General features: G+C 31.0%; 1 protein-coding gene across 1 annotated transcript in view; it reads left to right on the plus strand.

Annotated features, from left to right (window-relative positions):
• The window catches only part of LOC132738335 (uncharacterized), a 56,993-nt gene extending 45,022 nt beyond the window's left edge, over positions 1-11,971 (plus strand). Inside the window, 3 exon segments of the mRNA XM_060725823.1 lie at positions 590-673; positions 4,043-4,091; positions 7,964-11,971. Coding sequence (XP_060581806.1) covers positions 590-673; positions 4,043-4,091; positions 7,964-8,086 — 256 coding nt within the window. The 3' untranslated portion in view covers positions 8,087-11,971.
• Positions 11,972-14,480: the final 2,509 nt, after the last annotated feature.

Consider the following 14,480-nt stretch of genomic DNA (forward strand, 5'->3'; position numbering starts at 1 on the left):
TATAATTTTTTTTTGCATTTGTTATTTTGCTTTTTATTTCAATAAACAGTTTGTTTTTGTTTTTTAATAAGTAAGAAGTTGATAGCTTGATTTTCTTTTTTTTTTAAGATGGGTTATTAAATTGCTTAAAATTACTTTAATTGGCTTGCTGATAATGCATTGTATGGGTGATACAGTTTGTTAATATGAATTTGTGAATAAATGTCATGTCGATTAATGCAGGGGAAAAATTAATTGAGGGACTATTTGTTTTTCCTCCACTAAAAAATAACATTTGCAGGGGCTTTTTTGGTTGTTGAATTATTCATCATATTGCAAACTAAACAATATACATGTATGAGGGTTGTGGACAAACATTGTCAATAGTGTAGTTTTTTGGACCTTAACTCAGAATAGGGTATTTATGTATATATTAAAACATGATGCTAATGTACCTATAAAAAATATGATTTTTTTGATGAGGTGAATTCAACATGGCATGAAAAAATATTTGCAGTTGCTTAATTAGGTTTCTGAAGTTATGGCAGTTGTTGAATTAGTAAGTCGAAGGAATGTTAAATTACAAATTGTGTTTATCATTTTTATATAGAGAGAAGGTGGATCTAGGTCCTTTCCATACAGAAATACAAGTTCGACTTAGGCCACTTATAAGCTACCGCATGCCTAGTAATAGGTATACATGTGTATGAAAATTATCCCCAGAGTGTCCTGTGCACCACATATTTTTTCCCTGCATGGTCAGGTAACTTGCACCGGAACTTTGAACCATATTTTGAGCCGGGCAATGACAAAACCAACATAATGCGTTTGCAACCAGCATGGATCCAGACAGCCTGCGCATCCGCGCAGTCTGATCAGGATCCATGCTGTGCGCTATCAATTTCTCTACCTGTAATAGGGTTTGTAAGCGAACAGGCTGGTCTGGATCCATGCTGGTCGCAAACGCATTACGTTGGTTTTGTCATGACACGACTCATTTCAGCATTGCAGCCAGTTACATTATTTATTCAGAGATTATAAAACTGAAATCGGGTATCAGCTTTTAAAATCCAGATAATATTATTGGTTGTATCTTGACAATAAAATATCTAAATAAACCAATGGTAAGGTTTTAAATAGTGTGACCTTTGTGGGAATGCTTTAACCTTTACAGTTCAAATATATTCAAATAGTTTAACCACTGGTTGATATATAAACTTGATTCTGTTACCATGGAATAAAAAATCAAATTAGATATTTTGGATTGGTTTCCGATTTAAGTTTTACAATCTTTGTAGGCCTAAGCTATTTATTATTATGAAATCTGCAATATATGTTTTGGAATGTAAAGATTATTTTATCATATAATTTGCTGTTATATATGTATATTATAGTAGTCTATAGGCAATAGTATGATGAATGTGTATCATTATAATAAAACATGTAGAAGTAAAATTGCAGTGCTTTCAGGAATAGTTTTATTTCAAGAGCAAGATTTTCGTCACATTTTAACTCTTTTGGCATGATGTCACAGACACAAAATGTTTTAAGGATTTGCTGTGCCTCTCATTATTTTTACCATCTCCATATTTGTCCTAAATATGCACTTGTAACAATGTGTGTTCCATTTTCCTTCAAGTGATACCTCGAACATTCCCAAAGAAAAAAATTAGGCTCTTCCCAAACATACCATATTCTGAGCTTATTCCCAAACAGCTTTTTAAAATTTTTACAGTGTCTTTTACAAACTGTATCTTGTTACCTTTTAATTGTATTATAATTAGTTTTATCCTGTTTTTATCCTGTTGTTTACTGAAAGTTATGGTGATAAATGTTGTTACCTTTAAATTATATTTTGGTATATGAGTGTAATTTTCTTTCCTGTTGTTTACAAAACTATATTTTGTTACCTTTAGATTTTGAATATTTTTTTTTTAATTTTAAATCATATTTTTTAGCTCGACTATTCGATAAGAATAAGTAGAGCAATTGTAGTCACCCGAGCGTCGGCGTCGGCGTAACCACTTATGTTAAAGTTTTTGTAATAGTTCAAATATTTTCAAAGTCCATTGACATATGGCTTTGAAACTTTGCACACTTGTTCACCATCATGACCCCAACCTGTAGACAGGAGGAGGTAACTGTATCAAGCATTTTGACAGAATTATGCCCCTTTTTTTACTTAGAATTTACGTTAAAGTTTTTGTAATAGTTCAAATATTTTCAAAGTCTATTGACATATGGCTTTGAAACTTTGCACACTTGTTCACCATCATGACCCCAACCTGTAGACAGGAGGAGGTAACTGTATCAAGCATTTTGACAGAATTATGCCCCTTTTTCGACTTAGAATTTACGTTAAAGTTTTTGTAATAGTTCAAATATTTTCAAAGTCCATTGACATATGGCTTTGAAACTTTGCACACTTGTTCACCATCATGACCCCAACCTGTAGACAGGAGGAGGTAACTGTATCAAGCATTTTGACAGAATTATGCCCCTTTTTCGACTTAGAATTTACGTTAAAGTTTTTGTAATAGTTCAAATATTTTCAAAGTCCATTGACATATGGCTTTGAAACTTTGCACACTTGTTCACCATCATGACCCCAACCTGTAAACAGGAGGAGGTAACTGTATCAAGCATTTTTTTTACTATCAAGCACTAAGAATAGTCGAGCCTTGCTGTCCTACCGACAGCTCTTGTTTATTTACTTGTAATGCTATTGACAAAATTGTATCTTGTTACCTATAAATGTCATGCCCCTGACTTAATATCCTGTTGACAAAAAATGTATCTTGTTACCTTTAGATTTCATGGTTTTGACTTGTTGTCCTGTTGACAAAACTGTAGGAATGCAGTATGGTGATGGATTAATAAAAAAAAATATACACTTTAAACAGTAGTGCAAGCAACAGTATTTCACAAATGCTAGATATCAAAAAATTAAACACAAAGAGTGTAGCAATATTTGGAGTTGAAATTAACACATTGGAAAGAGAAAATTGATTAGCTCTCTCTGCAAAATTAGTGTTATGGACAAGACTTAATGCAATTTCAAATTTTGAATTGACAATTGTTATGTTTAGGGATCTTGATATCATATGCTGATATAAGAAATCAACTTTATGATAGTTTTTTATTTGACTGCACTGATATGCAGGCTGGTATAGCAGGGTTATACTGGTGGCATCAGAAAGTTATTTTGCCATTCAGGGGGCTTAACTCTGACTGAAATTCATTACTCATATTTGAAATATCTTTAGTCAAGGTACAAGATGTACTTTTTATCCCCTTTGCAATGACCATTGCATTTGTTTGTTCAATTTAATATCTATGTTTTGCTTTTTTTGACCTGACATTCAGCTTTTAAAATAACAGGTACCCTAATAACTGATTTGGTACTGTCACCTTTATGCTATAAAGACTGCAATTTTTGTTCATTTATTGTTCATTATCTCAAGTTTTTTTCAAATTTTTGGCATTTTTTTACCATTTATTCAATATAACGTTCAGCTGTAAAAATCACAGGTACTAAAAATAACACAAAATCTTTAATAGAATAATTTCAGAATATAATTCATGGAAGAGTTATGGACAATATACCAGTAATAATGAAGTCCTTTTCCTTTGATGATGATTTTGAAGGTTTAGACAATAATGCATGTATAATTTGTATGTGAAAATCCCTACTGTTGCTTGAGCTATTGTCTTTCAAGTGTTTGTGTGGTGATTTGTGGTTTTCTTATATAGCCTTCACTATGCACCAATTAAAATATATTCTTAAAGCATTTTATAGAATATCTAAGTTAAAAATCTTTAAAGAAATTTTGCAGTAATTTATTAAAAAGAAAAAAAAATCAATTTTTATTTGTTTTAAAAAAAACATGTTACATGATTAAACTTTTGGTTATTGAAAATATTTTACACATGTGTAATCTTAAATGAATATAAGTCATTTAGATTAAAAATCTGTAAAAAAGAAAAAAAAATTCTAGTAATTTCTTACTCTTTTTTTTCGTCTATAAATATAATGATCAAACAGAAACAATGCATGTATTAGCAGGTCATCAAGCAGAAGGCCGTTTCTGCCTCAAATCGAGAATAAACAGGTAAAATCATGTGTATACATGTCAGTCTTTTTGTCTGTCTCTGTATCTGTCTGTTATTTCAAATGAAAAGTTACCCTGTTGTTATTTTTATCCTTAAACTTTTGTTACTTGTAAGGAATAAGTCAAAATTTTAAGACAAATTTTCATTAAGTATTTTGGCAAAATAAAAAAAAATCATTTTGCACAGGTAGATTGTATATGGTATTGGACACATAGTTTAGATAGTGGTTTTGAATGTTTAGATTTCTTTGAATTAATTGGCATTACTGTAGAAAAATTATTTCACTTGTAATTTTTTACATGTCAGTTTTGAAACCCCATATTTCACAAACCCCAAGATTCATATCTATTAGTTTTAAATTCTATACTTGACAGCTATTATTGTGAAATTAATTAGCAGTACTTAAGAAAAATTAATTAACTTGTCATTTGAAAATCCCATTTTTTCCATGCCAATTTTGAAACCCCATACTTCACAACTGTAAGTTTTGGAAACCCCATAATTCATATCGGTTGGTTTTATATTCCATACTTCACAGCCATTAATTTGGAAACCCCATACTTCACAGATTTCATTCCTCACATCTGCTTGTTTTGTAATTATTTCACTTAATAAAATTTCAATTTGAAACCTCCTTACTACAATTGCAAATTAAGGAACCCCATACTTCACAAATCTTTAACATTTAAAAACCCTATAACTCTCAACAAGCTTGCCTATTTAATAATACATCTTTATTAAATTTAATGTTATTTTTATTTTGCTTACTGGCTTGTAGTAATATTTTCAATTATTTAAGCCTGTTTGCTAAATTTATCTTTTTATATAAATGTTATACTTCTGGGTTTTTTTCTACTTAAAAAGTAACAGAACACTGACTTCAACTGCACACTGCTACCAACACAGTAAAAATTGCTTTACTAGATGTCCAAATATATATAAAGTATTACAGTTCTACATTAAGAATATTGACTATAACTAGGGACACAATTGACAGCAATGGAAATCAGCAACAGTAAAAAATCTGATTTTTTGTAGACAATTAATGCTTAAAAGAGCTCGGTATCAAGGAAATGCCAGTAAGATTAACCATTTACTGGAAATACAGAGAAAATAAAAAATGTTAGATTACAAAACATTACACCAATATCGCGACTAAATTCTTGAACACCAGAACATGTATATGCCATTGTTACCAGTACAGAGCCAGATCTACAAGTATGTCCTTGTTAAATGTCTGTACTCCTAATAAAGTTCGCCGCTAAGTTTCTGAAAATTTACAATCATTAAAATCGATAATATAAAGAAAAAAATTCTCGGGAATTGAGTTAGTGCAGCAAATGCTAATATATCATAATATAATATACAGTTCCTACCAATCAATTGTCAAGACTGGGAGGTTCCTTATAGATCATGGGTGATTCAACACAACTTACCGATGGCATATTTATTGTTGTGTTGCAACAATTGTTTTATTTCTTGTACCTTTTTGAATTTCTTGTTTTCATTTTCCTTGCATTTTTATTTGTTACTTGCTAAATTTCTGAAACAAACTTGTCTGGTATCCCTTGTTATATGCCCAATGGTAATATTGATGTCAGCTCAAAAACTAATCGGTTTGCTTTCCTCTTACAAAGTAGGTCAGTAAATGACCCCTATTGATTTTAGGTCATTAGGTCAAAGGTCAAGGTTACAGTGATACTTTGTATAATATCACTGTCTACTCAATTACTTGAGACAGAGTTAATTCAAGGTTTTGAAACATTGCCCATGGACAGTGGATGATGGTTTGACCCCCTCTTGATTTGTAGGTCATTAGGTCAAAATCATAGTCCCAAACTTAGTCCACGTTTGTGAAAAATGGTAGGGACTTGATTGCCCATGATAAGTTGATGACCCTTACTAATTTTGAGATCATTAGGTTGATGGTCAATGTCACAGTGATACTGGTGTAAAACTTTGTTCCATCAACAATTTGTTCTAGTTGTTTTCTAACTTGACGACTTGAATAAATAAAACCTTGATTTATGACAATTTCTTGTTATTTTATAATCATAAGGATTGTTTAGATAAAATATCATATTGTACAATATGTTTTGGAATATATCATGAATGTGTAAATTGAAAAATGATATTTCATTCTTCAAACCAATTTATACTTTGGGGTTTAATGCCGAGCATTAATTTTGCAGTGCTCTTATTGGGATATTTCCAGTAATATTAAGTTTGGTACCACAGGTGCTTGAAACAAACTTTTTAAAGTTTTATATGGGCTATATACAATAATAAGATACATATATAGAGCGGTTATGTAAAATATTGGATTATGTGACTAGCGCCTGTGTTTGGTACCAAACTGTATAGAACCATAGGCCAGAGTACAGTGGATGAGCAGGGTGGCTTAGCTCTGACCTGGTTTATATATACAAAAAAATGTATGTTCCTTTTGACAAAATTGCCAAATATTTTGCACATGCTTAACACCAACGGCAAAATTTTCCTAGAAAAAAAGCATTTTTTAATAGGAAACTTTCTCAAGAAAATTTTGCAATGTATTAATATTCCCAGTTTTATTTGTTTTGCTTTTATGTGCATGTAAAAAATCACTCCTTGTCTTGTTTGATCATCCTTCTTCATTTTTGTTTTGAACTCTACTTCAAATTGAAAATTGTTTGTTGTTTCGTGTAAAAATGATTATCATGGCTAGCACATTTTATTCTCACTTTTACCCTCAACAAAATAAGTGTGAATTACGTAAGGAAAGATGTTAATGAAAAAAATAGTACACAACACTGAGTCTTCTAGCATTATAGTGATTAGACAGTCAGCAGGCTAAAATTTTACGGACTGAAATCTTGAAATCGGAGGCTCGGAGAGGGCCATTCAATGTTTTGGGCTAACTTGGGAGGTCACTGTAATGCTGAAGACTGAAGTACTGTAAATTCCTTAATTTTGTTTGCATGAAATTTCATGGTTTTGTCAAAAAATTTCTAAAAGTTATTAAATTCGTGGACTGTTAATTTTTCCAACAGGTAAAATGTAATAATGTGATGCACAATAATCTTAAGCAGTCAAAATAAAATTTTATTGGAATCTAAATTTGTGGATTGACCTATCCACAAAACCATGAAAATTAGTACCCCACAAATAATTATGATTTTGCAGTATTGTGTTCTGTGAGAAACAACATATCAAGTACTGAAATTAGCAGTTGTATAATGTGTGTTCTGTAAAATTTCTGTGATTATACACCACTAAATTTTAGCAGTTTTTCAATGAAAAGATAATAGTACCTGCTAAAGGTGGTCACATTTATGCTTTTTTATATTATTTAAAGACCTTACACCTTTATAAGGAATGCAAGGTGTAAATATTGCCTATTATAATCGGGAGGGTTAATACATACACTATGGGGGGAAAATAATTGTGGTTTGGAAGGTAAATGTTTATAGAGGGAGGGTAAATTATTCTAGGGGAAGGGTAAATTATTCTAGGGGGGGGGGGGGGGGGTAAATTTTTAGCACATTAGCCTTTTAATAAAACTGAATCATCACAATTTTTGCATTAATTAATATAGACTCTTCAGGCATTTTTTGTTACATAAAAAAGTTATACCTCTTAACCTGCTGTATTTCTTAAATGGACTTGTCCAGCATCCTTTTTCGGAACTGTCTATTTTCAATTTTGATAATATGGGGATAAAAATCTGAAGTTAGTCAGCCAACAGTTTAAAGCATCTAAACTGGTGGAAATGATTTATCAATTTCGGTTCCAGCAGGGTAAGAGTTAAAAATGTTTATTAAAAATAATGGATGACAAAGGCCTCTGTTGTTGACAAAGTATTTAACACTACATTAATCATATATTTCAGGTTACAAGCAGCCCAATACCTCAGCATGAGTCTATCAGCAACTGGATTTCAGCCAGCTGTCCTAACCCCTCAACCGTCGGCAGTCACCAGTCACTTACAACCAGTTTAACACAGTCATCATAGTTAGGACACAGTTCAGCTGTCCTAATCTCTCAACCATCATGTATCACCTACAACCAGACTATCACAATCATCATAGTTAGGACAAGGGTTTGTTGTCCTCAACCATCATGGATGCTACAACCAGTTTATTACAGGACATGGGTTAGCTGTCCTAAACCCTCATCCATCATGGATGCTACAACCAGTTTATTACAGGACACAGGTCAGCTGTCCTAAACCCTCAACCATCATCTACAACCAGTTTATTACAGGACACAGGTCAGCTGTCCTAAACCCTCAACCATCATCTACAACCAGTTTATTACAGGACACAGGTCAGCTGTCCTAAACCCTCAACCATCATCTACAACCAGTTTATTACAGGGCACAGGTCAGCTGTCCTAAACCCTCATGGATAATTAACCTACAACCAGTTTATTACAGGACACAGGTTAGCTGTCCTAAACCCTCAACCATCCCCTACAACCAGTTTATCTATATCATCATACTATTCATAGTGAGGACAGGGGCCCATTACCGTCATCCGTCACCTACAACCAGTTTATCACAATTATCATAATTAGGACACAAGTCATCACAGATATAACCCAGTCATTGATGATTTCAGAACTTGATTTACTACTGTCTCATATATACTCAGGTTGTCTCAGCATTTTTGGAGATTCAGTATTACAAGTAAACATTACTTCTGTACTTTTCCACTATGACCTAACAAGTGTCATGAAAGTCTATGATGTAAGAATTGTAATATAAAAGTAGTCAGCACTTGGCATATAAATTTACGATATTTAATTAATTGGGTAATTTAGTTGCACTGATAGAATACTTGTTTCTCATGCCATTTATTCCCCATCCACTGGTACATTTCTAACCATTTATTTGGAGATGTTGGCAGTTTTGTATGTGGAGAATCCAGATAGTATCAGTACAGAAATGTAGGAATACTTATTCAGTACTTGCCTGCATGCAAAATGACTGGAATATTCATAATACATCAGCGCCAAGTTGGAACAAAAATGCAAAAAATTTATTTCATTATTGTAACGGCACTTTGGTATATATCAAACTGCAAATTATATAAAAAATACTGCTAAATGCTTCAATTTGAATACAATTTGCATTTTGATTATTTTTCATACACAATACTTAAGATACAAAGGCTGAAAGGTTTATGTTATTACAGAAAATTTGCATACCAGTACTACTTCTAAATGTGGCAATTTTTGTCAACTATCAAGTTATTTGGGTGTAACGTCTTTCTTCTGCTTGATCATCTGTGCCTTCATATTATAACTGCTGTTTAACAGTTGCTTATATATACATATACATGTATATCATGAATTAGAATGTGATATTTATTTATATCACTACTAATGTCAAATGAAATTCAATGCAATAAGTAAATTATTGTACAGTAATTCATCCTAGTGTTTCATTTTTTTATATATATACATATATATAGCATTATATATACATTATTATAAATAAAATTGTATTATATTTATTCTATGACTAATCAGTATTAACTGAACATTTGCAGATATTATATTTTGTTGGAATTCTCAATCTGTATTTTACATGATGCTGCCTTCATATTATATTATATGTTCTTCAATATTGCTAGGACTGTCAATTTATACTGTATACTGTTGAATTTATTTAATGGATTTTTGTTTAATGGATTTTCCTATAATGAATTTATGTTTAATGGATTTCTGTTTACCAGTAATGGATTTATGTTTAAAAGATTTTCATTTAATGGATTTTTCCCTACGTACTTTGCATTTGGAACAGTCCATTTTAAAGTTTTAAGCCCGATTCTATACTTGTTGCAAAGACCTATGGGTTGGTTAATTTGGATTTTATTTTCTTTTCATTTATTTAATAAAGAAAATGATTATAGATATTATAAAAACAAACAGTTAAAATATATGTAATTTAAGGCCTGTTTTCTGAAATATTATACATATTCAGTAAATTATTTTGGATGAAAATTGATATTCACTGTATTAAAGCAGCTGTGGAGTATTACAGTGTTTTTATTGGTGTTTTTACAGTTCACTTCTTAATATATTTTAAAATACCTTCAACTGACAATAGACAGTTCTATATGCAAGGTGAAACTTTCAATAACATTCATTATGGTAAATTTCATAAGAAAATCAAAATTTGAAATACCTTAGATGAAAATTTGTTAATTTCAAATGCAAATCAAAACTTGAAATATTTTCACTTGAAACTTTTTCAATTTCAAATGCCAAGGAAAACTTAAAATACCTTCAACTGATAATAAACAGTTCTGTGAGGCCATTACAAAACTGACAGAGGACATTCAGCTTAAGTGAAACATTTGACAGTCTTACAACATGTTTCATTTTGTAACGGTGTAGCCATTTTGAATTCTCATTTCTTCCTCTAGTCACTCCAGACTTCTTCATTTTTATTCCTTTCTAGGAATCAATGTGTTTTGATTCGACTTTTATAAAATACTTGTGTTGATGGTTTGCATACACACTCATATGCAGCAAAGATTGTGTAACTCTGTTATGCATGCATATAATTTGTGTAAAGGTGTGTGCATATTGTGTGTACATGTATATATGCTGAGCGTATATGTTGCTGCATATATTGTGTATTCAACTATACATATAATTTTTCTATGTGAAAATATTACATTTTAGTATGTATCATAATAATTATGTACTGTGTTATTCATGTTATAAATACTATTTTTAGCACACAGGTAAAGGTATATATTTATTTGTGACATTATAGACAAAAAATTAAAATAGGCTAGTTATATATTTTAAGAAGTAAAATTTCAAAGAAAAAAGTTTTCTAAATTTGACTGCATGGTAACTTTCCATAGCTTATTGCCTTCCACTAATTTATGTGTACAATAAATAGCTCAATTTGTATCATTATATAGAATATTAAAGTTATCTTTTGTATAGCATGCTGATTTGTTTCAACTTTGTATAATATCTTTTTTTTTTCAAAATTACATGATAACTATTCAATAAGATTTCTAATAAATTTAATTATTAGGAAACACTAGATTGCACTTTTTCAAAGCTAAATCTGTGATAAATCAGGGCATGAATTTAGTCCCTATTTTACAGAATTGTATTATATAATCATTGTATTTTATTTCAAAATGTTAAGAATTGTTTCAAACAGTTTTTTTAACATTATTTCAGAATGTTGCCTATCATGGTTTGTTTTAACAGTAATTTTATTAAAGGCACATTATGTCTCGGAAACAAATAAATATTTCATTATTTAGAAAGGGCAAACATAAGTTTTATAAAGTTTTAAGAACGTTTTTAGAGCATGTTAGATGATTTTCACCTGAAGAAAGTAGCACTGAATATGAAATTGTTTGTCATAAAGGTAGCAAAATGTAAACAAAGTAGTATTTTGACTTCCATACAAAAATACTAAATCACTAAAATAGAACTACAATGTAATTCCAAAAAGAACTGGGCAAAAGATGGTTCATGTAATTGATCAATGTGTATTTTAAGGTAACCATTCAAGGACATAAAAAAAATATTAAAAAAAGCTTTTCAGAAATAGAAATAAAAGCATTTCCTGGGCATAATGTGTCTTTTAGATCATACTTTCAGAATGAAAAAATATACATCCTGAAGTGATTTTGATTGTCTGTGATTTCATCTTACAGTGCTTTAATGTTTCTTCATTTTAAATTAGATTCATATAAAATCGATTGTTTATATTGTATGCAATTTTAGTATACTTTATTTTATAATTTTGTGTAAATAATTTCTTTATTCCCTAGTGCCTTATTAGCACATACTGTTTGTATATTCTGCACAAGTTTATGATACAATGATTTGTTGACCAATAAAATATTTAAGACAATTTCTGTTCATACTTATATTCCAACTAGAGCACACTAGTCTTGTCTGTAGAAGGCAACCATTATCAATTACAAATTTTTATAATGTTATGCGTTTAATGAATGAATCCCAAGACCGTGACGTGTAAATTTCAAAGTATTTACTGACTGAATAGCAAACAGTGCAGACCATGATCAGAAGTCACGGATATACCAGCTTATTTTGGTGTTCACTGCCATGTTCAGTTGATGAGAGTTAAAGCAGCATGCCTCCATGTTGGAAATGTAAGAAACTAACACAAAAACACTATAGTTTGTCAAAATACAGTCAACTATCGTTATCTCGACATCGCTTTTCTCGATATTTCGTTATCTCGATGAAATTTTGAAAGTCCCGATTTTCTTCCTTCTTTATCTATATTGGAAATATTTGTTTATCTCGATATTTTTATTTCGATATTTTCAGTATCTCGATGTAATATTTCAGCCCCAACAGTTATTTTCACACTATTATCCTTTGTTTATCTCGACTAATAGTTTTCTTTCATCTGTTCCCTTCAGACGTGTGAAAAACACAAACTAGACGATAATTGCTCAATTGCGCGTGTCATAATGATGATTATGTTTGTAACAAGTTAAGCTGTTTTTATAAAAGTTAATCTATTTAGCGAGTTGATTGACTTATGTCCAAAATGAGTGAATTTTACGTTCTTTATAAATATTCGAACACTGTATTAATTCAATATGACTTTAAATGTAAATGAAATAGTAAGTATAGAAACACAATCGTTGCAATATTGTTTCACAACATCACCACCAAATCAATAAGCAGCCGAACAATCTCGAGAAAGACCCGATATATAACAAATCAACCACCCTGAAAACAATGTTTTCACCATATCGATGTATTACTGAGTAAACCTCACTATATGTGTTTATCACAGACACAAGTATTTCCGCTGGTAAACATCCGCTATTGTTACTTTGTTAAATATTGGCTAGGCCTATGAAAACAAGACAATGGGAAATCATAGTTTATTTGACATAAGGTATGCACATGTCTTTTGTGAAATCAGTTTCTGCCTTATTCAAACCCTTATTTGTTTATCTCGACATTTCGTTATCTCGATATTTTTTGGACGGTCCCGATGACTTCGAGATAACGAGAGTCGACTGTATACTGTACAGAAATTTACTATGCTGCTCCTTAGGTAACAGGGTAGCTAGAATAGATAGCATACAAATGTACATTCAAGTTTCACCTGGATGCGTACATTCACATAACACATATTTTTCTTAAACATGAATTTTTGGCCAAAAAATATTTTTCATTTGTTGAGACAACTGGAACCTGGTAAGAATAATCTTCAGAAATCTTCTCAAGGCATGTTTATCTTGTTCTTGTATAATTCTTTTTAGCATTCAAATGAATTTGTAAATCTGCCAGAACACAGTATGAACATTTGACTTTACACCATAACATAACTGAAAAAATTTATTATTCAATTCTTAACCGACTGGCACCATAGCAACCAGTGCAGACCAAAATCTGTGTCAAATGATCATGGTCAGCACACTGTTTGCTACTCAGTTATAACATATTTGAAATATTACACATTGTAAACACTTCATCTTAGATTAGATAGGAAAGTATAAAATATCCTTGCTAACAACTTCATCTTTATCTTAATGAATTTACAAAATTATTTTTGTACTAGAAGGAATGGTCTTTCCTTTCAAGATAAATAATTATTAGGTTCTATATAAAAAATCTTTTAGACCGCCTCGGTGGTCAAGGGGTTAGAGTCGATGACTTCTAATCCAGTTACCTTTCTGGCGTGGGTTCGATCCCCAGGAGATGCTTTAATAGTTAAGCGCTGAGAAAGGTAGTCTAGTACTGGTGTAACTCTCCAGGAACAATGGTTAGGAAACTACCCGCCTATATGACTGAAATACTGTTGGGAAAAGGCGTAAAATCAAACAAAAAAACAAAATAAAAAATCTTTTACAGCAAGACAGTGTATGTGCGTATGGTATAATAATAATTTCTTTCTCAAACTTGAAAAGATCAGCCTTAGGAAAGAACTTACCAGAGCTTTACTGGTTTATGTGACTTTCTGCTTGACGTCTAAAACCAATGAAACCAAAACAACTTTTCTATACAAATACAATGTACAGCATTTTTCAATTCCATAAGGAAAGGCCATTCTCACCTTTACAAAAATAATCTTAAATATGAAAGTGTTGAATTTTCTGTCGGCTTGATAATTAAGTAACATTTTTCATAAGCGCACATACAGTTGTACCGTATTATCTCCAAAGAAATTCCTCAGATAGAGAACACTATATGTTTTAAAGTATAAAATGAAAATATTTTTAACTTCGTTTATTTTTCTTTAAAAGTTAATGCATGGTTCGTAGTTCAAGGGTTGATTGATAAATTCCCACAAGAATATACCAAATATCATCTCTGAGTAAAACAATAAAGCTTTTATAAACACTGCAACAAACAAAGTATTATATAAGAATTCA

This window comes from Ruditapes philippinarum, unplaced genomic scaffold (genome assembly GCF_026571515.1).
Source record: "Ruditapes philippinarum isolate M1 unplaced genomic scaffold, ASM2657151v2 ctg1450_1_1_1_1, whole genome shotgun sequence".
Classification (NCBI taxonomy): domain Eukaryota; kingdom Metazoa; phylum Mollusca; class Bivalvia; order Venerida; family Veneridae; genus Ruditapes; species Ruditapes philippinarum.